The sequence below is a fragment of the Dendrobates tinctorius genome, unplaced genomic scaffold (assembly GCF_039654945.1).
Source record: "Dendrobates tinctorius isolate UK_male_01 unplaced genomic scaffold, ASM3965494v1 ptg000490l, whole genome shotgun sequence".
Lineage (NCBI taxonomy): Eukaryota > Metazoa > Chordata > Amphibia > Anura > Dendrobatidae > Dendrobates > Dendrobates tinctorius.
This window is the reverse complement of record NW_027362151.1, coordinates 242,162-267,839: the sequence shown is the minus strand read 5'-3', so window position 1 is coordinate 267,839 and position 25,678 is coordinate 242,162. Positions and strand designations below refer to the sequence as shown.

The 25,678-nt window shown below is 56.2% G+C and overlaps 1 protein-coding gene across 1 annotated transcript; it reads left to right on the top strand.

The window, feature by feature from the left end:
• Nucleotides 1–1,040: 1,040 nt before the first annotated feature.
• Nucleotides 1,041–24,426, top strand: LOC141078012 (Wilms tumor protein 1-interacting protein homolog). Its single transcript, XM_073564802.1, has 8 exons — nucleotides 1,041–2,032; nucleotides 9,254–9,355; nucleotides 10,778–10,845; nucleotides 15,495–15,557; nucleotides 15,854–15,984; nucleotides 18,018–18,069; nucleotides 18,458–18,526; nucleotides 22,538–24,426. The coding sequence occupies exons 1-8, from the start codon at nucleotides 1,228–1,230 to the stop codon at nucleotides 22,688–22,690; spliced, it is 1,443 nt and encodes a 480-aa protein (XP_073420903.1). The 5' UTR covers nucleotides 1,041–1,227; the 3' UTR covers nucleotides 22,691–24,426.
• Nucleotides 24,427–25,678: the final 1,252 nt, after the last annotated feature.

The window sequence follows — 25,678 nt, the reverse complement described above, 5'->3', positions numbered from 1 at the left end:
CTGCTCTGTGGGGGATATATCGGGGTCTCCTCTGTTCTGTGGGGGATATATCGGGGTCTCCTCTGTTCTGTGGGGGATATATCGGGGTCTCCTCTGTTCTGTGGGGGATATATCGGGGTCTCCTCTGCTCTGTGGGGGATATATCGGGGTCTCCTCTGCTCTGTGGGGGATATATCGGGGTCTCCTCTGCTCTGTGGGGGATATATCGGGGTCTCCTCTGTGGGGGATATATCGGGGTCTCCTCTGCTCTGGGGGGGATATATCGGGGTCTCCTCTGCTCTGGGGGGGATATATCGGGGTCTCCTCTGCTCTGTGGGGGATATATCGGGGTCTCCTCTGTTCTGTGGGGGATATATCGGGGTCTCCTCTGTTCTGTGGGGGATATATCGGGGTCTCCTCTGCTCTGTGGGGGATATATCGGGGTCTCCTCTGTTCTGTGGGGGATATATCGGGGTCTCCTCTGTTCTGTGGGGGATATATCGGGGTCTCCTCTGCTCTGTGGGAGATATATCGGGGTCTCCTCTGCTCTGTGGGGGATATATCGGGGTCTCCTCTGCTCTGTGGGGGATATATCGGGGTCTCCTCTGTTCTGTGGGAGATATATTGGGGTCTCCTCTGTTCTGTGGGGGATATATCGGGGTCTCCTCTGTTCTGTGGGGGATATATCGGGGTCTCCTCTGCTCTGTGGGAGATATATCGGGGTCTCCTCTGTTCTGTGGGGGGATATATCGGGGTCTCCTCTGTTCTGTGGGGGATATATCGGGGTCTCCTCTGTTCTGTGGGGGATATATCGGGGTCTCCTCTGTGCTGAGCGCGGTATATCGGGGTCTCCTCTGCTCTGTGGGGGATATATCGGGGTCTCCTCTGTTCTGTGGGGGGATATATCGGGGTCTCCTCTGTTCTGTGGGGGATATATCGGGGTCTCCTCTGTTCTGTGGGGGATATATCGGGGTCTCCTCTGTTCTGTGGGGGATATATCGGGGTCTCCTCACATATCGGGGTCTCCGCACTCGGGCGCTGTACTGAGCGCACTACACCGGTCCGGCCGCTCTGGCGCACTGATCCAGCCGCAGCACATTCCTCCGCGCCGCGGCGCCGCCGTCTCCCTCCGCACATTCCTGTCCCGGAGCCGCAGACACAGAGGAGCAGCAGGGAAAGAGTCCGCGCGCCCCGTGCCCTGCTGCCCCCCGCCCGGGCTGGGATGAAGCTTCCCCCCTCGCCGCCAGCATGGAGCAGTACCCGGAGGAGGAGGACGTGGGCCGGCTGATGGACGAGCTGTGCCTGGAGGAGGGCCGGCCCCGGAGGGTGAACGGCGCGGGCCTCCAGCTCTCCCACTGCCCGGCCGAGCCGTACCGGAGCCGCCAGGAGGCGGAGGTGGCGCTGCCCTGCTACCACCCCCCGGGCCGGCCGGGCCTGTGCAGCCCGCGCTCCAGCCTGGCCCCGTGCACCGAGGCGCCCAGCCCGCGCTCCAGCTACGCCAGCACCGCCAGCGACACCAGCAAGCACTCGAGCCCGCGGGCCAGCCTGCACGACGGCGGCTCCAAGCCGAGCAGCGCCCGCACCAGCGGCATCAGCCTGGGCTACGACCAGCGGCACGGCAGCCCGCGCTCCAGCTACGGCCCCGCGGAGGCGGACGGGGGGCCCCGCTGCAGCCTGCAGGACGGCCGCGCCGCCACCCTGGCCAGCCCGCGCTCCAGCATCTCCAGCCACAGCTCCCGCGGCTCCATGGGGCCCTCCCCGCGCTCCTCCATGCTGGCGCCGGGGCTGGCGGAGGAGGCGCTGCCCGGGGAGGCCGCGGAGCTGGGCGGCTACAGGCTGCGGGCGCACTCTCCCCCGCGGAGCAAGGAGCCGCTCCCGGCCGAGTACGGCTACAGCTCCGCCCGCGGCTCCGCCACCCTGCACCGCCTCAAGCTGCCCTACCAGGTGACCCCCGGCAAGGAGAGCGGCCCCAGCCCGGCGGAGAGGAGGCTGGAGGCCCTGACCCTGGAGCTCGAGCGGGAGCTGGAGATGCACATGAAGAAGGAGTACTTCGGTAAGAGCCCGGGGACGGAGGAGATGGGAGGACGAAGGGTCCGGAGAGGATGGGGGGGACTGAGGGTTCGGATAGGATGGGGGGGGGGGGACTGAGGGTCCGGATAGGATGGAGGAGATGGGAGGAGTGAGGGGACGGAGGAGATGGGGAGGGACTGAGGGTCCTGAGAGGATGGAGGAGATGGGGGGATGGAGGAGATGAGGGAACTGAGGGTCCGGAGAGGATGGAGGAGATAGGAGGGATGGAGGAGATGGGGGGGACTGAGGGTCCGAAGAGGATGGGGGGGACTGAGGGTCCGGAGAGGATGGAGGAGATGGGACGGAGGAGACTGAGGGTCCGGAGAGGATGGAGGAGATGGGGGGACTGAGGGTCCGGAGAGGATGGGGGGGACGGAGGAGATGGGGGGACTGAGGGTGCGGAGGAGATGGGGGGGATAGGGGGGACGGAGGAGATGGGGGGGACTGAGGGTCCGGAGAGGATGGAGGAGATGGGGGGGACTGAGGGTTCGGAGAGGAGATGGGGGGGACTGAGGGTCCGGAGAGGATGGGGGAACGGAGGAGATGGGGTTCGGAAGGTGCGGAGAGGATGGAGGGACTGGGGTGTCGAGGACAGAGAGGATGAGGGGGACGGAGAGAATAGGGGAGACAGGGTCAAAGGATCTAGAGGATGGGGGGGTATGAGGGACCGGGGGCCGGAGAGGATGGGGGGGACTGGGGTGTCGGACGGAGAGGATGAGGGAGACAGAGGGTTGGAGGAAAGGGGGGGTCTGAGGTTCCGGGGAACTGAGAGGATGGGGACAAGGTCCAGAGAGGGACCGGAGGAACGGAAGGTCCAGATAGGATGGGGGGACGGAAGAGTTCAGCGTTGAGGGTGGAGGGTCTTGGGCCCGGCATGTGTAACCCTTTGTGCACCAGGCTTTATCTCCTCCACGTTGTCTCGCTCGTCCTTGGTGACAACTGCGCCCTGACCTGACAGATGAGATTTCTCGGCGTTGGCCTCTTGCACACAGATCTGATTGTCAGGTCCCGGTGTCCCGCCGCAGCGTCTCACGGCGTTGCACACAGGAGCTGACGCTCTAATCTGTCCGTCCCTTGTGTCCTATTTCCTGTGCAGTGCTAATGTAGCAGAGCTGATGAGGCACCGGGTGCAGTGACAGGACCTGATGTGGACGTGACTGATTTGTGTCCTGACCGGTCTCATTTGGGGGCTTGTGTGGACCCCCCTCCAACACTCATCATTTTCTAACATCAGCAGATTTTTAGGGTCCCTCTCTAGTCATTATCTGGGGTTCTGGCTCATAGACCCCACTGACCCTACAAAATCCAATCTCTGGCCACAGTAATGCATGCGGTGAGAAATGTCCGCCATTACGGAGCATCTTGAGGGGTCAATGTGCTGAAGACCCCACATACCTGTTCCCCAGGATCATCTGTGTGTCTGCTCCTCGGGGGTCTCAGTTGTGTAGTGTCATTACACAGAACAAAATCGAGTGACAGAAGGGACCAAATACACCGCTGCAACCAATCATGGGGGACAGGAGGACCCTGCTGCAGGGAAGAGGTCCTCCTAATGGCTCCTCAAGACATCACTGACCATAAGAGCTTACACTCTACAGGAGAGGACCCCACTGACCATAAGAGCTTACACTCTACAGGAGAGAGGACCTCACTGACCATAAGAGCTTACACTCTACAGGAGAGAGAGAGGACCCCACTGACCATAAGAGCTTACACTCTACAGGAGAGAGGACCCCACTGACCATAAGAGCTTACACTCTACAGGAGAGAGAGAGGACCCCACTGACCATAAGAGCTTACACTCTACAGGAGAGAGAGGACCCCACTGACCATAAGAGCTTACACTCTACAGGAGAGAGAGGACCCCACTGACCATAAGAGCTTACACTCTACAGGAGAGAGAGAGGACCCCACTGACCATAAGAGCTTACACTCTACAGGAGAGAGAGAGAGGACCCCACTGACCATAAGAGCTTACACTCTACAGGAGAGAGAGAGGACCCCACTGACCATAAGAGCTTACACTCTACAGGACAGAGACAGAGGACCCAACTGACCCTAAGAGCTTACACTCTACAGGAGAGAGAGGACCCCACTGACCATAAGAGCTTACAGTCTACAGGAGAGAGAGGACCCCACTGACCATAAGAGCTTACACTCTACAGGAGAGAGAGAGGACCCCACTGACCATAAGAGCTTACACTCTACAGGAGAGAGAGGACCCCACTGACCATAAGAGCTTACACTCTACAGGAGAGAGAGGACCCCACTGACCATAAGAGCTTACACTCTACAGGAGAGAGAGGACCCCACTGACCATAAGAGCTTACACTCTACAGGAGAGAGAGAGGACCCCACTGACCATAAGAGCTTACACTCTACAGGAGAGAGAGGACCCCACTGATCATAAGAGCTTACACTCTACAAGAGAGAGTGGACCCCACTGACCATAAGAGCTTACACTCTACAGGAGAGAGGACCCCACTGACCATAAGAGCTTACACTCTACAGGAGAGAGAGAGGACCCCACTCACCATAAGAGCTTACACTCTACAGGAGAGAGAGAGAGGACCCCACTGACCATAAGAGCTTACACTCTACAGGAGAGAGAGAGAGGACCCCACTGACCATAAGAGCTTACACTCTACAGGAGAGAGAGGACCCCACTGACCATAAGAGCTTACACTCTACAGGAGAGAGAGGACCCCACTGACCATAAGAGCTTACACTCTACAGGAGAGAGAGGACCCCACTGACCATAACAGCTTACACTCTACAGGAGAGAGAGAGAGGAGACCCCACTGACCATAAGAGCTTACACTCTACAGGAGAGAGAGGACCCCACTGACCATAAGAGCTTACACTCTACAGAAGAGAGAGGACCCCACTGACCATAAGAGCTTACACTCTACAGGAGAGAGAGGACCCCACTGACCATAACAGCTTACACTCTACAGGAGAGAGAGGACCCCACTGACCATAAGAGCTTACACTCTACAGGAGAGAGAGAGAGAGAGGACCCCACTGACCATAAGAGCTTACACTCTACAGGAGAGAGAGAGGACCCCACTGATCATAAGAGCTTACACTCTACAGGAGAGAGAGAGGACTCCACTGACCATAAGAGCTTACACTCTACAGGAGAGAGAGGACCCCACTGACCATAAGAGCTTACACTCTACAGGAGAGAGAGGACCCCACTGACCATAAGAGCTTACACTCTACAGGAGAGAGAGGACCCCACTGATCATAAGAGCTTACACTCTACAGGAGAGAGGACCCTGCTGAGTATGTAGGTGGGGGTCACACATGGAGGACCCCTGGGGCCGGGCACTCACTGTCTGTGTTCTCTGCTTGCTGGTGTCATTCTTGTTTAGGGTCGGAGTTCTTAGTGTAAGACTACTCACAGCTGAGGGTTTGTTGCAGATGTTGAGCAGCCAAGTGAAAAGCTGATAAACTGATAAATCTTCAGCTGTGGGAAGTATCGGGTCAGGAAGGGTTTCATATTTTTGGACATAAATGATTGTTTCTAATCTGGAGCAGCGGAGTCCGGTCTCTGCGGATGTGATGGGACAGTGTGACCCCCTGTGGATGATGGTGGTTGTCGTGGATGATGGTGGTTGTGGTGCAGTGATCCCCTCCAGTGCGGATGTGATGGGTTAATGTGACCCCCTGTGGATGATGGTGGTTGTGGTGGATGATGGTGGCTGTGGTGCAGTGATCCCCTCCAGTGCGGATGTGATGGGTTAATGTGACCCCCTGTGGATGATGGTGGTTGTGGTGGATGATGGTGGCTGTGGTGCAGTGATCCCCTCCAGTGCGGATGTGATGGGTTAATGTGACGTCCTGTGGCTGATGGTGGTTGTGGTGGATGATGGTGGCTGTGGTGCAGTGATCCCCTCCAGTGCGGATGTGATGGGTTAATGTGGCGTCCTGTGGATGATGGTGGTTGTGGTGGATGATGGTGTTTGTGGTGCAGTGATCCCCTCCAGTGCGGATGTGATGGGACAGTGTGACGTCCTGTGGATGATGGTGGTTGTGGTGGATGATGGTGGTTGTGGTGCAGTGATCCCCTCCAGTGCGGATGTGATGGGTTAATGTGACGTCCTGTGGATGATGGTGGTTGTGGTGGATGATGGTGTTTGTGGTGCAGTGATCCCCTCCAGTGCGGATGTGATGGGACAGTGTGACGTCCTGTGGATGATGGTGGTTGTGGTGGATGATGGTGGCTGTGGTGCAGTGATCCCCTCCAGTGCGGATGTGATGGGTTAATGTGACGTCCTGTGGCTGATGGTGGTTGTGGTGGATGATGGTGGCTGTGGTGCAGTGATCCCCTCCGGTGCGGATGTGATGGGACAGTGTGACGCCCTGTGGCTGATGGTGGTTGTGGTGGATGATGGTGGCTGTGGTGCAGTGATCCCCTCCAGTGCGGATGTGATGGGTTAATGTGACGTCCTGTGGTTGTGGTGGATGATGGTGGTTGTGGTGGATGATGGTGGTTGTGGTGCAGTGATCCCCTCCAGTGCGGATGTGATGGGACAGTGTGACCCCCTGTGGATGATGGTGGTTGTGGTGGATGATGGTGGTTGTGGTGCAGTGATCCCCTCCAGTGCGGATGTGATGGGACAGTGTGACGCCCTGTGGCTGATGGTGGTTGTGGTGGATGATGGTGGCTGTGGTGCAGTGATCCCCTCCAGTGCGGATGTGATGGGTTAATGTGACGTCCTGTGGATGATGGTGGTTGTGGTGGATGATGGTGTTTGTGGTGGATGATGGTGGTTGTGGTGCAGTGATCCCCTCCAGTGCGGATGTGATGGGACAGTGTGACCCCCTGTGGATGATGGTGGTTGTGGTGGATGATGGTGGTTGTGGTGCAGTGATCCTCTCCAGTGCGGATGTGATGGGACAATGTGACCCCCTGTGGATGATGGTGGTTGTGGTGCAGTGATCCCCTCCAGTGCGGATGTGATGGGACAGTGTGACCCCCTGTGGATGATGGTGGTTGTGGTGGATGATGGTGGTTGTGGTGCAGTGATCGACCTCCAGTGCGGATGTGATGGGACAGTGTGACGCTCTGTGGATGATGGTGGTTGTGGTGGATGATGGTGGCTGTGGTGCAGTGATCCCCTCCAGTGCGGATGTGATGGGACAGTGTGACGCCCTGTGGATGATGGCGGTTGTGGTGGATGATGGCGGTTGTGGTGGATGATGGCGGTTGTGGTGGATGATGGTGGTTGTGGTGGATGATGGTGGTTGTGGTGCAGTGATCCCCTCCAGTGGTCTCGGGTGGCGGCGTCCTGTTTCTCGGGATAACTCTTCATCATGTTAGTGTGGGGGAGATGCTGAGACGTCGGCTCCTCTCTGATGCTGTAGAACTACAACTGTCAGCATGTCCGTGCAGTGGGAGTTTGGGGTCAGAGCCGGGGTCAGCTGTGGGCCTGTCAGTGTCTGGTCCCCGCGGGGGACGTCTCACGTCTGAGCTGTTAGTTGTCTCTGCCTCGTCCCCACGTCCTGGGTGTCGGGGTTTCTGCCGGGTGTCGGGGTCTCTGCCCGTTGTCGGGGTCTCTGCCCCGTGTCAGGGTCTCTGCCGGGGTTTCTGCCGGGTGTCGGGGTCTGAGGCTCCTGGTTACATTGTTGCTCTGCTGCCTGTTACTTCCATGGGATTCTTCAGCCCTGCTCCATTGTAACGAATCCCCGGCTGCATGAGACCCTGTCCCTGGTCAGTGGCAGCGGACCGCCCGGCTGTCATTATGGAGGGGCTCTGCGGCGGGGTACAGGGGGCTCCGGACGCTCTGCGATCAGTGAGCAGTTTGCGGCTCTGGAGCGGGGGTCTCTGGTGTTGCTTCTCTGGGGGTCTCGCGGCCGGACTGTGACTGAGATCTGGGAGGCAGTGACCCTAACATGGCGCAGCGTAAAAGGTCCTGCCCGGCCCCTCGTACCAGCACAAAGGGTTAATGTTTGCAAGAATCCTTTCCCAAACCCTCTCGCCCCATCGCCTGTCTCCCCCCACATTGTTCCCTTATCACATTCCAAGACAAGTACAGATCTGACCCGGAGGAGGGCGGCGGCTCCACCTCTGCACCGGGACCTCGAGAATAGTGACTGCAGCTCTGGGGGTGACTGGAGGATGAGACCCGATGTAACAGCAGAATAGTGAGTGCAGCTCTGGAGGTGACTGGAGGATGAGATATGATGTAACAGCAGAATAGAGACCGCAGCTCTGGAAGTGACTGGAGGATAAGACACAATCTAACAGCAGAATAGTGAGTGCAGCTCTGGAGGTGAATGGGGGATAAGACACGATGTAACAGCAGAATAGTGAGTGCAGCTCTGGAGGATAAGACACGATGTAACAGCAGAATAGTGAGTGCAGCTCTGGAGGTAACTGGAGGATAAGACACGATGTAACAGCAGAATAGTGACTGCAGCTCTGGAGGTGACTGGAGGATAAGACACGATGTAACAGCAGAATAGTGACTGCAGCTCTGGAGGTGACTGGAGGATAAGACATGATGTAACAGCAGAATAGTGACTGCAGCTCTGGAGGTGACTGGAGGATAAGACATGATGTAACAGCAGAATAGTGACTGCAGCTCTGGAGGATAAGACACGATGTAACAGCAGAATAGTGACTGCAGCTCTGGAGGTGACTGGAGGATAAGACATGATGTAACAGCAGAATAGTGACTGCAGCTCTGGAGGATAAGACACGATGTAACAGCAGAATAGTGACTGCAGCTCTGGAGGTGACTGGAGGATAAGACATGATGTAACAGCAGAATTGTGAGTGCAGCTCTGGAGGTGACTGGAGGATAAGACATGATGTAACAGCAGAATAGTGAGTGCAGCTCTGGAGGTGACTGGAGGATAAGACATGGTGTACAGCAGTATAGTGACTGCAGCTCTGGAGGTGACTGGAGGATAAGACATGATGTACAGCAGTATAGTGAGTGCAGCTCTGGAGGTGACTGGAGGATAAGACCCGATGTAGCAGCCAGAAGAGGGGCGGCGTCGCTCACCTGCCCTGGTCTCTGGACAGATGCCCTGCAGGATGCAGCAGAGCCATGTAGTGCAGATGGCGGCAGCACAGGCACTGGTGAGACCCCCGCTCCCTCACTCCGGGGGTACCGGTGACGTTCCGCTCTCCTTCCCCCCGGCGGCGGCCCTGCTGTCTCTTTTTCACCGTTTCTCTTTTCTTTCTCAGGTATTTGCATCAAGTGCGGGAAGGGCGTGTACGGGGCGAGCCAGGCGTGCCAGGCCATGGGCAACCTGTTCCACACCAACTGCTTCACCTGCTGCTCGTGCGGTAAGACCCCTGTGCGGGATGGCGGGGGGCAGTGACTGGGAACATTGTGTGAGGGAGGTGCAGACGTCTCATTAGTGAACGTCCAGTGATGCCCCCCGGGGCTCCGGCCGTGTGGGGGCTGCAGGTGGCGGTGGCTCCTCACATGGCGGCTCCGTCCTGCGCTGCCGCGCGCTCAGTCCGGATGGGTTTCGGTCGCCCGGGTCCCATCCTGGGTCATCACTCCGGGCACGTCTGCAGTTTGCCGGAGACCTGGCGCTCGGGGGAGGGGAGCAGCTGTGGGACCGGACATTGTGTGAACTCCGGAGACGGAGAAACGGAAAGTTTATTAGAGACGAGCGCCCGTCCCTCCGGAACTGCTGGCACTTATAGTCCCACAGGCCAGATGATCGCCTCAAGGGGAGGTGGTGTCAGACGCCTCCAGGCAACCACGCGCCCGTCCACACCATCCTGTATACAGCGTGCGCCACTTCTCGCTCTTTATAAATAGGTCACCTGTTACTGGTAGATACAGTGTATCCGGCGGACGGCCGCAGCGTCTGATTGGCTGCAGCGATGTGACGCACGCTCTGCTGCAGGATCCGTCTTCTGTGATCAGAGGAGTAACAACACTCAGCGGACTCCTGCCCCAGTTACTTGTGACGGAGCGCTCCTTCTCCCATCAGTCTCCTGGGTTCTGTCCTCTCTGAAGTTACCCTTCTTTCTTCTATTGGTGCATGAAGACGTGAGCAGATTGCAAAATGAGTGCGGCACCAAGGACGGCCTCCCCAGAAGAGGGCCGCTGCCTCCCCAGAAGAGGGCCGCTGCCTCCCCAGAAGAGGGCCGCTGCCTCCCCAGAAGCGGATTCCCTCTGCCGCCCCAGAAGCGGATTCCCTCTGCCGCCCCAGAAGCGGATTCCCTCTGCCGCCCCAGAAGCGGATTCCCTCTGCCGCCCCAGAAGCGGATTCCCTCTGCCGCCCCAGAAGCGGATTCCCTCTGCCGCCCCAGAAGCGGATTCCCTCTGCCGCCCCAGAAGCGGATTCCCTCTGCCGCCCCAGAAGCGGATTCCCTCTGCCGCCCCAGAAGCGGATTCCCTCTGCCGCCCCAGAAGCGGATTCCCTCTGCCGCCCCAGAAGCGGATTCCCTCTGCCGCCCCAGAAGCGGATTCCCTCTGCCGCCCCAGAAGAGGGTACACTGCTGCACTGAGGACGGCCGCCCCAGAAGAGGATACGCTGCTGCCGTGAGGATGGCCTCCCCAGAAGAGGGACGCTGCCGCCCCGTGAGAGATACACTGCCGCACCAAGGACAGCCACTCAGGACGGGGGAGGAGCAGCACTTTATAGTAGTGATATAGTGCTAGGATGTGTACATATATATGTCTTGGGGGGAGGGGCGGCACAGTATATATCAGCGGTGGACTCATTATCACCATGTTGTATTTTGCAGGGAGAAGATTACGCGGTAAAGCCTTTTATAACGTCAATGGGAAAGTTTACTGTGAAGAGGATTTCCTGGTGAGTGTTGTTACTGCTCCGCGTTCCTGTTAATACAGCGCCGTTGTGCCGCGCTCCTGTTATTACAGCACTGCTGTTCCGCGCTCCTGTTATTACGGCGCCCTTGTTCCGCGCTCCTGTTATTACGGCGCCCTTGTTCCGCGCTCCTGTCATTACAGCGCCATTGTGCCGCGCTCCTGTTATTACAGCGCCCTTGTGCCGCGCTCCTGTTATTACAGCGCCGTTGTGCCGCGCTCCTGTTATTACGGCGCCCTTGTGCCGCGCTCCTGTTATTACAGCGCCGTTGTGCCGCGCTCCTGTTATTACGGCGCCCTTGTGCCGCGCTCCTGTTATTACGGCGCCCTTGTTCCGCGCTCCTGTTATTACAGCGCCATTGTGCCGCGCTCCTGTTATTACAGCGCCATTGTGCCGCGCTCCTGTTATTACGGCGCCCTTGTGCCGCGCTCCTGTTATTACGGCGCCGTTGTGCCGCGCTCCTGTTATTACGGCGCCCTTGTGCCGCGCTCCTGTTATTACGGCGCCCTTGTGCCGCGCTCCTGTTATTCAGGGCTGTGGAGTCGGTAAGCCAAACCTGCGACTCCGACTCCTCAATTTGCCTTACTCCGACTCCACGACTCCGACTCCAACTCCGACTCCCACACATATATTGCTTATATTTAAGTGAAAAATGTATTGTAGTACAATGTGAACCTCAGACATTTAATCATTTTTATGATCCAATAATCAAGATATTTAGATAGAACAGAATATATATTGGTGTACTACCCGGTTTTCATTCTTTTTGGTACAGATACGATATGGATAGACAGATATGGATAAATGGATATATAGATAGAGCAGATTTCTAATCTGCTTTTGCTATTGAAAACATTATCTATGAGCTCAAAAACCTTTCAGGTGATGCAGTTTTTTAAAAAGATGATCTGCTTTTGCAGCTGAAAAACGTATCCTCAAAAAACGCAGCAAAAACGCTGTGTGTGAATGTAGCCTTAGATCAGGAATATAACAGCCATTTACAGGACATTTCATAACTTTCCCAAACTCCTATGAAAAAATATTCAGCACATCCTGCATTGAATTACTGTACCCAATTTATTATATATTTTAGGAGTCGGAGTCGGTCCATTTTATACCGACTCCAACTCCGACTCCACCAAAATGAGCACCGACTCCACGACTCCGACTCCAACTCCACAGCCCTGCTGTTATTACAGCGCCGTTGTGCCGCGCTCCTGTTATTACGGCGCCCTTGTGCCGCTCTCCTGTTATTACGGCGCCCTTGTGCCGCGCTCCTGTTATTACAGCGCCGTTGTGCCGCGCTCCTGTTATTACGGCGCCCTTGTTCCGCGCTCCTGTTATTACAGCGCCATTGTGCCGCGCTCCTGTTATTACAGCGCCATTGTGCCGCGCTCCTGTTATTACGGCGCCCTTGTGCCGCGCTCCTGTTATTACGGCGCCCTTGTGCCGCGCTCCTGTTATTACGGCGCCCTTGTGCCGCGCTCCTGTTATTACGGCGCCCTTGTGCCGCGCTCCTGTTATTCAGGGCTGTGGAGTCGGTAAGCCAAACCTGCGACTCCGACTCCTCAATTTGCCTTACTCCGACTCCACGACTCCGACTCCACGACTCCGACTCCCACACATATTGCTTATATTTAAGTGAAAAATGTATTGTAGTACAATGTGAACCTCAGACATTTAATCATTTTTATGATCCAATAATCAAGATATTTAGATAGAACAGAATATATATTGGTGTACTACCCGGTTTTCATTCTTTTTGGTACAGATACGATATGGATAGACAGATATGGATAAATGGATATATAGATAGAGCAGATTTCTAATCTGCTTTTGCTATTGAAAACATTATCTATGAGCTCAAAAACCTTTCAGGTGATGCAGTTTTTTAAAAAGATGATCGGCTTTTGCAGCTGAAAAACGTATCCTCAAAAAACGCAGCAAAAACGCTGTGTGTGAATGTAGCCTTAGATCAGGAATATAACAGCCATTTATAGGACATTTCATAACTTTCCCAAACTCCTATGAAAAAATATTCAGCACATCCTGCATTGAATTACTGTACCCAATTTATTATATATTTTAGGAGTCGGAGTCGGAGTCGGTCCATTTTATACCGACTCCAACTCCGACTCCACCAAAATGAGCACCGACTCCACGACTCCGACTCCAACTCCACAGCCCTGCTGTTATTACAGCGCCGTTGTGCCGCGCTCCTGTTATTACGGCGCCCTTGTGCCGCTCTCCTGTTATTACGGCGCCCTTGTGCCGCTCTCCTGTTATTACAGCGCCCTTGTGCCGCGCTCCTGTTATTACGGCGCCCTTGTGCCGCTCTCCTGTTATTACGGCGCCGTTGTTCCGCGCTCCTGTTATTACGGCGCCGTTGTGCCGAACCCGTTATGGTGCCGTTGTGCCGCGCTCCTGTTATTACAGCACTGCTGTTCGGCGCTCCTGTTATTACGGCGCCGTTGTGCCGCGCTCCTGTTATTACAGCACCGTTGTGCCGCGTTCCTGTTATTAGAGCACCGTTGTGCCGCGTTCCTGTTATTAGAGCACCGTTGTGCCGCGCTCCTGTTATTAGAGCACCGATGTGCCGCTCTCCTGTTATTACAGCGCCGTTGTGCCACGCTCCTGTTATTAGAGCGCCGTTGTGCCGCGCTCCTGTTATTAGAGCGCCGTTGTGCCGCGCTCCTGTTATTACAGAGCTGCTGTTCCGCGCTCCTGTTATTAGAGCGCCGTTGTGCCGCGCTCCTGTTATTACGGCATCATTGTGCCGCGCTCCTGTTATTAGAGCGCCGTTGTGCCGCGCTCCTGTTATTACGGCGCCGTTGTGCCGCGCTCCTGTTATTAGAGCGCCGTTGTGCCGCGCTCCTGTTATTACGGTGCCGTTGTGCCGCGCTCCTGTTATTAGAGCGCCGTTGTGCCGCGCTCCTGTTATTAGAGCGCCGTTGTGCCGCGCTCCTGTTATTACGGTGCCGTTGTGCCGCGCTCCTGTTATTAGAGCGCCGTTGTGCCGCGCTCCTGTTATTAGAGCGCCGTTGTGCCGCGCTCCTGTTATTAGAGCGCCGTTGTGCCGCGCTCCTGTTATTACGGCGCCGTTGTGCCGCGCTCCTGTTATTACGGCGCCGTTGTGCCGTGCTCCTGTTATTACGGCGCCGTTGTGCCGCGCTCCTGTTATTAGAGCACTGCTGTTCCGCGCTCCACAGTCCTGACTGATTACATCATCTGATCATAGTGGTGTCGGAGAAGTGATGTCATCACACAGGAGTGCGCTGAGAGGTCACGTGACCTGTGTAATGTGATAAAGCGATATATCATTCCTGACAGTCAGATCCGGACCGCTGGGTGGTGGGGGAGGGGTGATGCATGCTGGGAGTTGTAGTTTCAGTTTGCAGATTAGCATTGTAGGGTGTCTTTAGGATTCTTTGGCCCCTGACCGGAGGAGGCTTGTTGTCTCCACATTGGACCGATGGTGGCGTGTGGTGCACGCTGTGCCCCTCTGCGTTATCACATATACGAGGTCTGGTCACATTGGGATCCGTTTGTTTCTATCTGGATCCCTCAGCGCTGGATCAGCAGATCTGCCAGACGAGAGGAACCTCGCAGCACTTCTGTCCCCGGCGCTCAGACTGGACACAGCTGTAACAAACCCTCAGCTGCGAGCAGTCTTCTCTCAGGACGGGGTATGAGAATTCTCTGATCACGGGACGCCGAGATGGCGACACTCGCTGGGAAAGTGCAGAATCTTCTTACAGTAATTGAAGGGGATGTTTCCACATTCTTTGCGTCATTCCCGGGAGTCGGATGTTCCCGGACGGTAGGGGGGCGCTGCTGCAGGATGGGGGCGCTGCTTGCAGGATGGGGGGCGCTGCTGCAGGATGGGGGCGCTGCTTGCAGGATGGGGGGCGCTGCTGCAGGATGGGGGGCGCTGCTTGCAGGATGGGGGGCGCTGCTTGCAGGATGGGGGGCGCTGCTGCAGGATGGGGGGCGCTGCTTGCAGGATGGGGGGCGCTGCTGCAGGATGGGGGGCGCTGCTGCAGGATGGGGGCGCTGCTTGCAGGATGGGGGGCGCTGCTGCAGGATGGGGGGCGCTGCTGCAGGATGGGGGGCGCTGCTTGCAGGATGGGGGGCGCTGCTTGCAGGATGGGGGGCGCTGCTTGCAGGATGGGGGGCGCTGCTTGCAGGATGGGGGGCGCTGCTTGCAGGATGGGGGGCGCTGCTGCAGGATGGGGGCGCTGCTTGCAGGATGGGGGGCGCTGCTTGCAGGATGGGGGGCGCTGCTTGCAGGATGGGCGGGGGGCGCTGCTTGCAGGATGGGCGGGGGGCGCTGCTTGCAGGATGGGCGGGGGGCGCTGCTTGCAGGATGGGCGGGGGGAGCTGCTTGCAGGATGGGCGGGGGGCGCTGCTTGCAGGATGGGGGCGCTCTTGCTGACGGGCGGCGCTGCTGCGGGGTGGCAGTGGGGGGGCGGCGGCAGTGGGCGGCGCTGCTGGCAGGCGACGGGGGAGCAGCATGGTGGGAGGCGCTGTTGCGGGGCCGCTGTGTAATCCTAGACGATCCCTGTAAGCTTTAGTGATGCAGGCGGCGTCTCTCCTCACCTGGCGCCGCTGATCTCCGCTCCCTCTTCTTGCAGTACTCCGGCTTCCAGCAGACGGCAGACAAGTGTTTTGTGTGCGGACACCTCATCATGGAGATGGTGAGTTACTGGTGCGCTGTGATTACTGCTCGCGGGTGGAGACGTGACCTGACACGCTGCTGTAATGGCCGTATGTGCGCGGACTCGTCCGGGGTCCGTCCTCACATTCCTCCCGCCAGGGCCTGCTCTCCAGACACTCGGCTCTCGCCCGCTCCGCTGCCGCCATTGTCGGGGTGGTGCCAATTGATTGCGCGTCCAGCAGATTACTGACGAGGTCGTCTCCTTCACAGTGAAATAATCGGCTGCTGTCCTGACTGCCACCAGGGGGCGCCACTGATCTCTTCTCCATATTCCAGATATTACAAGCTCTGGGGAAGTCGTACCATCCGGGCTGCTTCCGCTGCGTTGTCTGTAACGAGTGTCTGGACGGCGTCCCCTTCACCGTGGACGTGGAGAACAACATCTACTGTGTCAAAGATTATCACACGTAAGAAGCCAGAGAAAAAAATGCGGCCACCGCTGAGTACAGGCAGCCCCGCCGCATGTGAGGGGTAGGACCTGCGGCCACCGCTGAGTACAGGCAGCCCCGCCGCATGTGAGGGGTAGGACCTGCGGCCACCGCTGAGTACAGGCAGCCCCGCCGCATGTGAGGGTTAGGACCTGCGGCCACCGCTGAGTACAGGCAGCCCCGCCGCATGTGAGGGGTAGGACCTGCGGCCACCGCTGAGTACAGGCAGCCCCGCCGCATGTGAGGGGTAGGACCTGCGGCCACCGCTGAGTACAGGCAGCCCCGCCGCATGTGAGGGGTAGGACCTGCGGCCACCGCTGAGTACAGGCAGCCCCGCCGCATGTGAGGGGTAGGACCTGCGGCCACCGCTGAGTACAGGCAGCCCCGCCGCATGTGAGGGGTAGGACCTGCGGCCACCGCTGAGTACAGGCAGCCCCGCCGCTGCATGTGAGGGGTAGGACCTGCGGTCACCGCTGAGTACAGGCAGCCCCGCCGCATGTGAGGGGTAGGACCTGCGGTCACCGCTGAGTACAGGCAGCCCCGCCGCTGCATGTGAGGGGTAGGACCTGCGGCCACCGCTGAGTACAGGCAGCCCCGCCGCTGCATGTGAGGGGTAGGACCTGCGGCCACCGCTGAGTACAGGCAGCCCCGCCGCTGCATGTGAGGGGTAGGACCTGCGGCCACCGCTGAGTACAGGCAGCCCCGCCGCTGCATGTGAGGGGTAGGACCTGCGGCCACCGCTGAGTACAGGCAGCCCCGCCGCTGCATGTGAGGGGTAGGACCTGCGGCCACCGCTGAGTACAGGCAGCCCCGCCGCTGCATGTGAGGGGTAGGACCTGCGGCCACCGCTGAGTACAGGCAGCCCCGCCGCTGCATGTGAGGGGTAGGACCTGCGGCCACCGCTGAGTACAGGCAGCCCCGCCGCTGCATGTGAGGGGTAGGACCTGCGGCCACCGCTGAGTACAGGCAGCCCCGCCGCTGCATGTGAGGGGTAGGACCTGCGGCCACCGCTGAGTACAGGCAGCCCCGCCGCTGCATGTGAGGGGTAGGACCTGCGGCCACCGCTGAGTACAGGCAGCCCCGCCGCTGCATGTGAGGGGTAGGACCTGCGGCCACCGCTGAGTACAGGCAGCCCCGCCGCTGCATGTGAGGGGTAGGACCTGCGGCCACCGCTGAGTACAGGCAGCCCCGCCGCTGCATGTGAGGGGTAGGACCTGCGGCCACCGCTGAGTACAGGCAGCCCCGCCGCCGCATGTGAGGGGTAGGACCTGCGGCCACCGCTGAGTACAGGCAGCCCCGCCGCCGCATGTGAGGGGTAGGACCTGCGGCCACCGCTGAGTACAGGCAGCCCCGCCGCCGCATGTGAGGGGTAGGACCTGCGGCCACCGCTGAGTACAGGCAGCCCCGCCGCCGCATGTGAGGGGTAGGACCTGCGGCCACCGCTGAGTACAGGCAGCCCCGCCGCCGCATGTGAGGGGTAGGACCTGCGGCCACCGCTGAGTACAGGCAGCCCCGCCGCCGCATGTGAGGGGTAGGACCTGCGGCCACCGCTGAGTACAGGCAGCCCCGCCGCCGCATGTGAGGGGTAGGACCTGCGGCCACCGCTGAGTACAGGCAGCCCCGCCGCCACATATGAGGGGGAGGGCCTGCGGCCACCGCTGAGTACAGGCAGCCCCGCCGCCACATATGAGGGGGAGGGCCTGCGGCCACCGCTGAGTACAGGCAGCCCCGCCGCCACATATGAGGGGGAGGGCCTGCGGCCACCGCTGAGTACAGGCAGCCCCGCCGCCACATATGAGGGGGAGGGCCTGCGGCCACCGCTGAGTACAGGCAGCCCCGCCGCATGTGAGGGGGGAGGGGTAGGATCTGCTGCCACCACTTAGTAACCATATCCTCACTGTCTTCCTCTGCTGTGCCGCCGCCTCATGCTTGGGACACGTATACGGTATATACTGCTGTTTGTTAACCCTTCCTGCTGTTCTTGGCATTAATTGTAATTGTTTCTCTTTCAGAGTTTTTGCCCCTAAGTGTGCCTCGTGCAGCCAGCCGATCCTGCCCGCTCAGGTAACGTCCGAGCGATCCCCGCAGCCTCGCTGTAGATCACTGCTTGCTGTCAGTGAAGGAGAGGATTCCCTGACTGATGTAGTATATCGTTACAATGTATCAGTGCAGCACAGATCTCGCGCTGTCCTGACACATTGTAACACACACCGTGGAGGGGGCTTTTCAGCTTCTGGATGTTTCTATTTGCTAGCATCAGGTACGTGGCGTGGTCTGACCGCCAGGGAAGGGGCCTGTGGAATGAGTGCTGCTGTGCGTATAGTGGCGGTGGGTCTGTGCCTGTATCACCCGCGCTGGCTGCACCGGCCGGAGTGTGCCTGCTGGGAATAAGCCCCCCGCAGGGTGATGGCGGCCCGCTCTCTCTCACCTGCTGCTCTCGTTTCTTCTCCAGGGGTCGGAGGAAACGATCAGAGTGGTTTCAATGGATAAAGATTACCACGTGGAGTGTTATCACTGTGAGGTAAGAGACGGTACCGCGGGCAAGGCCGCCGCCGCACCCCCCGACCCGTGCCGCCTGCAGCAGTGCGCTATTAAAGGGCCGGTGCAGCCTCCTAACAGACTTTGGGCAGACTTATGAGGCTTTTTGCCCCAGGTGTCGGTCTGCATTAGTCCATTGATTTCTTTGGTCCACGGCCCATGACCGCTGTAACCAATCACTGAGCTCAGCGTTGCTGTGATTGGCTGCAGCTGTCCCTGCACACTAGTCCAGTTATTCCTCTCGGTCCACGCTTACCGTGTTTGATTGCACTGAGGGGGCTGTAGACTTCCCCGGCCGAGCCGTCACTTCATTGCAACCGTTAAAGGGAAGGTGCCATCCAAAAAATTTTTTATTTTTCAGCAATTAAAAAAAATGCAAAGAATTAATGTTTAAATTTTCTTAAAAAATATAATTTGTTTATAATTTAGTAAAATATGAAAAAAAAATTGTATAAGGTTTGGTATTTCCACTTTTAAACACTAGGGGGAGCAGCTACTGTACTGAAATTTGACAAAAATCTAGTGTACAACTAGCTCACATTACTGCCCTGCAGTAACTATGGCTGAGTGTGCTGACATGTGTGACGTCTCCTCTCCGTCTGGGTGTTTGCTAAGGGATAAGAGAGGATGACATTTAGGAACACAGTGCGGAGCCATTTTGTTGGTGACTGCAAAGTTATACTGACAAGTCACCGAGGATGGCAGACAGCAAGGATTCTGTTAGTTGGTGCTGCTTGCTGTATCACACAGACATGCAGGGGGGAGAGGAGTGCATAGGAGGGAGAGACATGCAGGGGGGGAGGGCAACCCATGGGGAGAGACATGCAAGGGGGAGAGGAGTGCATAGGAGGGAGAGACATGCAGGGGGGAGAGGGCAACCCATGGGGAGAGACATGCAGGGGGGAGAGGAGTGCATACGAGGGAGAGCGACCATGCACAGGGGGATAGAGAGCACACATGGAGAGATGTGTTGATCAATGGGGGGGTCACAGATGGAGATATATGGTGACAGGAGCACAGAGTATTTCAGGAGTGCAGTGTTCTGGTCTATGGGGGGTCAGAGGGAGATATATGGTAAAGGAGCAGGGTGACAGCAGCACAGAGCTTATCAGGAGAGCAGTGTGCTGGTCTATGGGGTGAGTGTGCTAACAATCACGCTGATGCTCACACTGAGCCTGACACCGTCATTACTAAGCCGATAAGTAAACGCAAACACATAAAAACCTACGTACACATTGTCACCAGCCTATGTAGGAGCGTTATCACCAGCCTATGTAGGAGCGTTATCACCAGCCTATGTAGGAGCGTTATCACCAGCCTATGTAGGAGCGTTATCACCAGCCTATGTAGGAGCGTTATCACCAGCCTATGTAGGAGCGTTATCACCAGCCTATGTAGGAGCGTTATCACCAGCCTATGTAGGAGCGTTATCACCAGCCTATGTAGGAGCGTTATCACCAGCCTATGTAGGAGCGTTATCACCAGCCTATGTAGGAGCGTTATCACCAGCCTATGTAGGAGCGTTATCACCAGCCTATGTAGGAGCGTTATCACCAGCCTATGTAGGAGCGTTATCACCAGCCTATGTAGGAGCGTTATCACCAGCCTATGTAGGAGCGTTATCACCAGCCTATGTAGGAGCGTTATCACCAGCCTATGTAGGAGCGTTATCACCAGCCTATGTAGGAGCGTTATCACCAGCCTATGTAGGAGCGTTATCACCAGCCTATGTAGGAGCGTTATCACCAGCCTATGTAGGAGCGTTATCACCAGCCTATGTAGGAGCGTTAACAGAACTCATGTATATAGGCTGTAACCAGACAGCAACTGTTAATTTTAAAGAAAAAAAACAAAAAATTGCATGGGCTCCTGCATAATTTTAATAACCAGCAGAGGGAAAGTCGACGGCTGGGGGCCGGTGTTTATAGCCTGGGAAGGTAGTAATACCCATGGAGCTTCCCAGGCTATTAATATCAGCTCACAGCTGTATACTTAGCCTTTACTGGCCATTAAAATGGGGGACCCCCCCAAAAAAAAAAAATGACGTGGGGTCCCCCTATAATTAATAGTCAGCAAACTCTATGCAGACAGCTGCAGGCTGATATTAATAGCCTAGGAAGGGGCCATGGATATTGCACCCCCTCCCCCTAAAAACATCAGCTCTCAGCCGCCCCAGAAATGGGACACCCATCCATTACTAATCCTATAGGTACATTAATCTTTATTAACCATACTTACTGCATCGCCTAATCCCCAACTCCCTCGTCTCCTGCAACAAAAATATAATGGTAGACCACAAATATTCCTCACCTGTCCAATGAGAAGATAATCCATAGTGTCCCATGATGATCCCGATCACTTTGAGAGCAGTCACATCAGTGATATGACAGCCGGCGATACACTGACAGGAGGTAATTGCTCCCGCAGTGTATCACTGAGCTGCTGTCAGTGTTCATCAGCTCGGTGCTCTCCCTTTACGGCACCACTGCTTCGTGGGAAAATTCTCACACAGCGGTGCTGTAAGGGAGAGCACTGAGCTAATGAACTATGACGGCTGCTCAGTGATACACTGCGGGAGCGATTACCTCCTGTCAGTGTATCGCTGGTCGGGTAGAGCGGTCATCTCCCGATGTGACTGTTCTACACGTGAGATCGCCGCGGGACAATCTGGAGTGCGGCGGACAGGGAGTATAGGTTGTTTTATTATTTTATATTATTTCTAGGAGACGAGGGCGTCGGGGATTTGGTGTGAGGTGAGTATAATGGGTTTTTATTTTTATGTGAACATGAAAGTAATTTAATTTTTTTTTTTTTTTTTTTTTTTAACTGTGAGCTCAGGCGCCGGCAGATGATACTACTCTCCCATCAGACATAGCCCGATGGGTGCAGTAGTCTCATAGGCCCGTGCCTGCTTTACCGCGCAGGTCACAGCTGCGGGGTAACGCTGACATCTGCCAGCATGATCCCGCAGCCCTGTCATCGCACGCACTGAGCAGTATGTGCAATGACAGGGGAAAATAAAGCCCATAGCATATGCTGCAGGCTACAACAAAATGGCCGCAACCTCCTCCCACAGCGGTGACCTGGACAGCCCAGGAGGGTATGCCCGGGTCACAGCTAATGTGGCTACAGTGGTATAGATGGGGTCTGTGCCCGGGGCTGCTGTATTTGCAGAGTATAAGTGTCGTGCAGCGCCCAGTGTCTGCAAACACAAATAATAAAAAAAAAAACTACAACTACTGTAAATACTGTGCGCTTGAAAATATTATAAAAATAAGAACTTTAACATTTTTATTTTCTTAATATAAAAACGCGGCACCTTCCCTTTAATCAGTTGTGTTTTGGTGGAAGACGATTAGAAAGCTGCAGAGTGTTATTTACATAGGACTGCGACGGTCCTTCAGAGGGGTCGGTAGATATTCTTAGATACTGATGTTATCATTGGGGGTCCGGTGACTTCCCACTGAGCAGCTGGTTTCAGGATAGCGCCACACAGCGGGCTGTTCTCAGTACTGCAGCTCCTTTTGAAGTGAATGGAAGCTGATCTGCAGTACCGAGAACAGACGGTGCACGGAGATGAGGAGCTGCAGTACCGAGAACGGCCACTACGCGGTGCACAAGAATTGCTTACATCCAGCTGATGGGTGGGGGTCTCGGACCACTGTTCTTGAACTAATGGCCTCGCCTTAGGGTACGTCCTGGTACCTGAGACGCAGGCAGGGAGGGGTTTGACCATCATGATTTGCTATTGCTCCTCGGCTGGACGGTGTGATTGACGGGGTCACTACTGGTGCTGCAGCAGACCTGTCATTCATGGTGGGAGCCGCAGCACCCTGGTGACAGGTTCCCTATGTATCATGGCGCTCTGTCGCATGCTCCTGTTCACACCACGGTTTCCCTGTATGGTCGGTTTTGGGTGGGATGGTGGATAATGGAGACCCCGCTGTGGCGTCCTCTCACCTGACTGACCGTTCTCTGGCTTCTCTCTGTGCAGGACTGTCACCTGCAGCTGAACGACGAGGAGGGTCACCGCTGTTACCCGCTGCAGGGCCACCTCCTGTGCCACGGCTGCCACATCAGACGCATCAGCGTGAACATTCCTGCCCCGCACCCGGCCAACTACCCCATGCACGTCACCGAGCTGTGAGCGCCGGGAAGCCACGGACTAGTCTCCTAGCGGAGGGCCTGCCATACATTTCTACAGAGAGCCGGACACCGCCATTATTTATTGTCCGCTCGCCCGGGACGCGGCGCCTCCGTACTGAGAATTAGCACTTAACCCGCATTAACCCTTCTGTGGCCGGCAGACAATCTGTGGTGGGGGAGGGGAGCGCTGTGAGCCACGTTCAGTCATGTACCGTCCACCACCGGCGCCTGGAATAAACCGCCACCTTAGCGATCGCGTCTCCAAGGGTTTAACCCTTTACACCAACTTCAGAGCAGTGATGACGCCCTGCGCCTGTCACATTGACCGTAAGAAGGAACGTACCTCCTGCTATGAAAAATGCCAACAACGGTGTCCTAGGAGTGAATTGTGGCCACGCCGACCACGAGGAGGAGCTGCAGCGTTGTCCTCCCATTCACCGACAGCAAGCGGAGATGAGAGCGACCTGTCCCGGTTACATGGAGGCTTCAGTGACCACTGACAAGCCAGCACTGCAGTGGTGTCACGGCGTCTCGTGGTCGCCCCTCCAGTAAGTGACCCCTCAGAGAGTCGGCGCTGCGAGTCACAGATCAGCCAGTAACATGGGATCATCTCTGCGGAAAGCTGAGGGTCCTACATCCGCGGGGGAGGTCGTCTGCTCAGCCCTTGTCCCTCATTGGCTAACTGGAGATCTGATTCTAGCCCCTCCCACGCAGAGCCGCCATCCTGGAGGAGGGGGGGTTAACCCTACGTCTCCAGCATCATTCCCCGTTTTCCGCACTTCTACATTTCAGAATATTTGCTCTCGGTGATCACTGCCGCCATCGCTGCACCGTCACAGGACGGGGGTCGTAGATGACGCCGTGTAACCGTCGCCAAGCTTATTTATTGCTGATCATGGATCTTGCCGGCAGAGCTCTGGATCTCATGAGGTCCCGACACTGGAATGAACACTGTAGAATCACTGTGGGCTGAGCTGCGGACTGCTCTGTATATATCACCTGTGTGTGAATGTTCCCGTATTGTGCCTTAGTCACCGCGGCCGCCGCGCCGGCATCCTGAGATGTCACACCTGGTGGATCAGCAGATGCCGGATGACGGCGTGGCCTCAGCCCTGAAAGCCATAGCTGGTGGGATCCGAGGAGGAACGGCTGCCGCAGCGTCTACAAGCTGCCGGTCGGCTGGGTAAAGATGGCAGCTGCTGTGCGCCGCCGCAGCGAGCGTGGGGTGTGACCACACGGCGTCCGTTCCCGGTCATTCTCCCCCCGTCTATTACGTTATCTCAGTTATTACAGTACAAGGAGAGGCAGCCGGCGCCTCAGTGGTTAATTGCGGCTGTCGTAACGCCGGCGTCTCAGTGTTTAACCCCGTGGCCGCCGCGTCCTGAACGGTTCTGCTGTAACTAATGTCTTAACTGTAGAATATAAGTGACTTAAATTAAGTTTTTTCCTTTAAGAATCTATTTTCGTTTTCTGAGAGAATATAGTTTTTGCGTTTTATTCTATTATTATTATTGGACCAGCGGGTTAGGATCCGCCAGCGGGAGCAGCGGGGCTATTCTTGTATAAACGGTTGCTTTGGTAGCTCCGCAGGCCGTCGCGGTCATTTCCCGCCGTAATTCTCCTGATTGAAGCGTAGGTTATTTATCGGAGGAGCAGTAATAAGTTATTGATGTTACAGACGCCTCGTGCCCTAGTCGTTATAATCTGCTTTTTACAATAAACACTTTTTGTAGTTTACGCTCATTGTCTCACTGTAATTCTGACACTCGCCACCAGAGGCTCTGCACTATGACAGGACCACAACTCCCAGCATGTCCGCCCATCTCGCTCGCTGCGGCAGATGGAGGAGACTCGTCATAAACACCGAATGTCACCGACGCCTCCGCACAGAATGTTCCCTGTCCGCAGGAAGGAGCCGGAGACACGACGCCACCCACAATCCCAAGATCTGCTGCGAGGAAGCGATACGGGAGAGGCCCGGGTTATACCGGCCGCGCGCGTATAGAGCGTGCCCGGGCTATACCAGCCGCGCGCGTATACAGAGCGTGCCCGGGTTATACCGGCCGCACGCACGTATAGAGCGTGCCCGGGTTATACCGGCCGCGCGCACGTATACAGAGCGTTCCCGGGTTATACCGGCCGCGCGCGCGTATACAGAACCAACTATGCATATATACAGGAGATGCCCAGGTTATACCGGCTGTATATATATAATTATATACAGGAGATGCCCAGGTTATACCAGCTGTACATATATAATTATATACAGGAGATGCCCAGGTTATACCTGCTGTACATATATAATTATATACAGGAGATGCCCAGGTTATACCTGCTGTACATATATAATTATATACAGGAGATGACCAGGTTATACCGGCTGTACATATATAATTATATACAGGAGATGACTAGGTTATACCGGCTGTACATATATAATTATATACAGGAGATGCCCAGGTTATACCGGCTGTACATATAATTATATACAGGAGATGCCCAGGTTATACCAGCTGTACATATATAATTATATACAGGAGATGCCCAGGTTATACCTGCTGTACATATATAGTTATATACAGGAGATGCCCAGGTTATACCGGCTGTACATATATAATTATATACAGGAGATGCCCAGGTTATACCAGCTGTGCATATATAATTATATACAGGAGATACCCAGGCTGCCTGTTGGGGCAGTTCTGGACCCCTCTCCATATGTTACAGCTTGTGTCAGTTTGTTTTGTCCCCTGTTATATTAGTCTCTTTTGCTTTGCTGCCAGTTCACACCAGAATGCTGATATAGTGGGGGCGAGGTCGTGAGACCTCAGTGTTTTTTGTATATCAGACATGTTGGATTTTTTAGAGTTTTTGCGTGATTGCAGACAGTATCTTTCCTGTCCTTTCTAGTTAGTTTGGGCCCCATCGTTTGTTCAGCCTATTTTCCTACCTGCGTTTGTGTTTTCATCTTGTCTCACAGACGATACAT

Excerpts from the sequence above, each read along its gene's own strand:
- LOC141078012 (XM_073564802.1), top strand. The coding sequence starts at position 1,228 with ATGGAGCAGTACCCGGAGGAGGAGGACGTGGGCCGGCTGATGGACGAG. Across the intron at positions 10,846-15,494 it reads ACTGTGAAGAGGATTTCCTG|TACTCCGGCTTCCAGCAGAC; the intron begins GTGAGTGTTGTT and ends CTCTTCTTGCAG. Across the intron at positions 15,985-18,017 it reads TGTGTCAAAGATTATCACAC|AGTTTTTGCCCCTAAGTGTG; the intron begins GTAAGAAGCCAG and ends TTTCTCTTTCAG.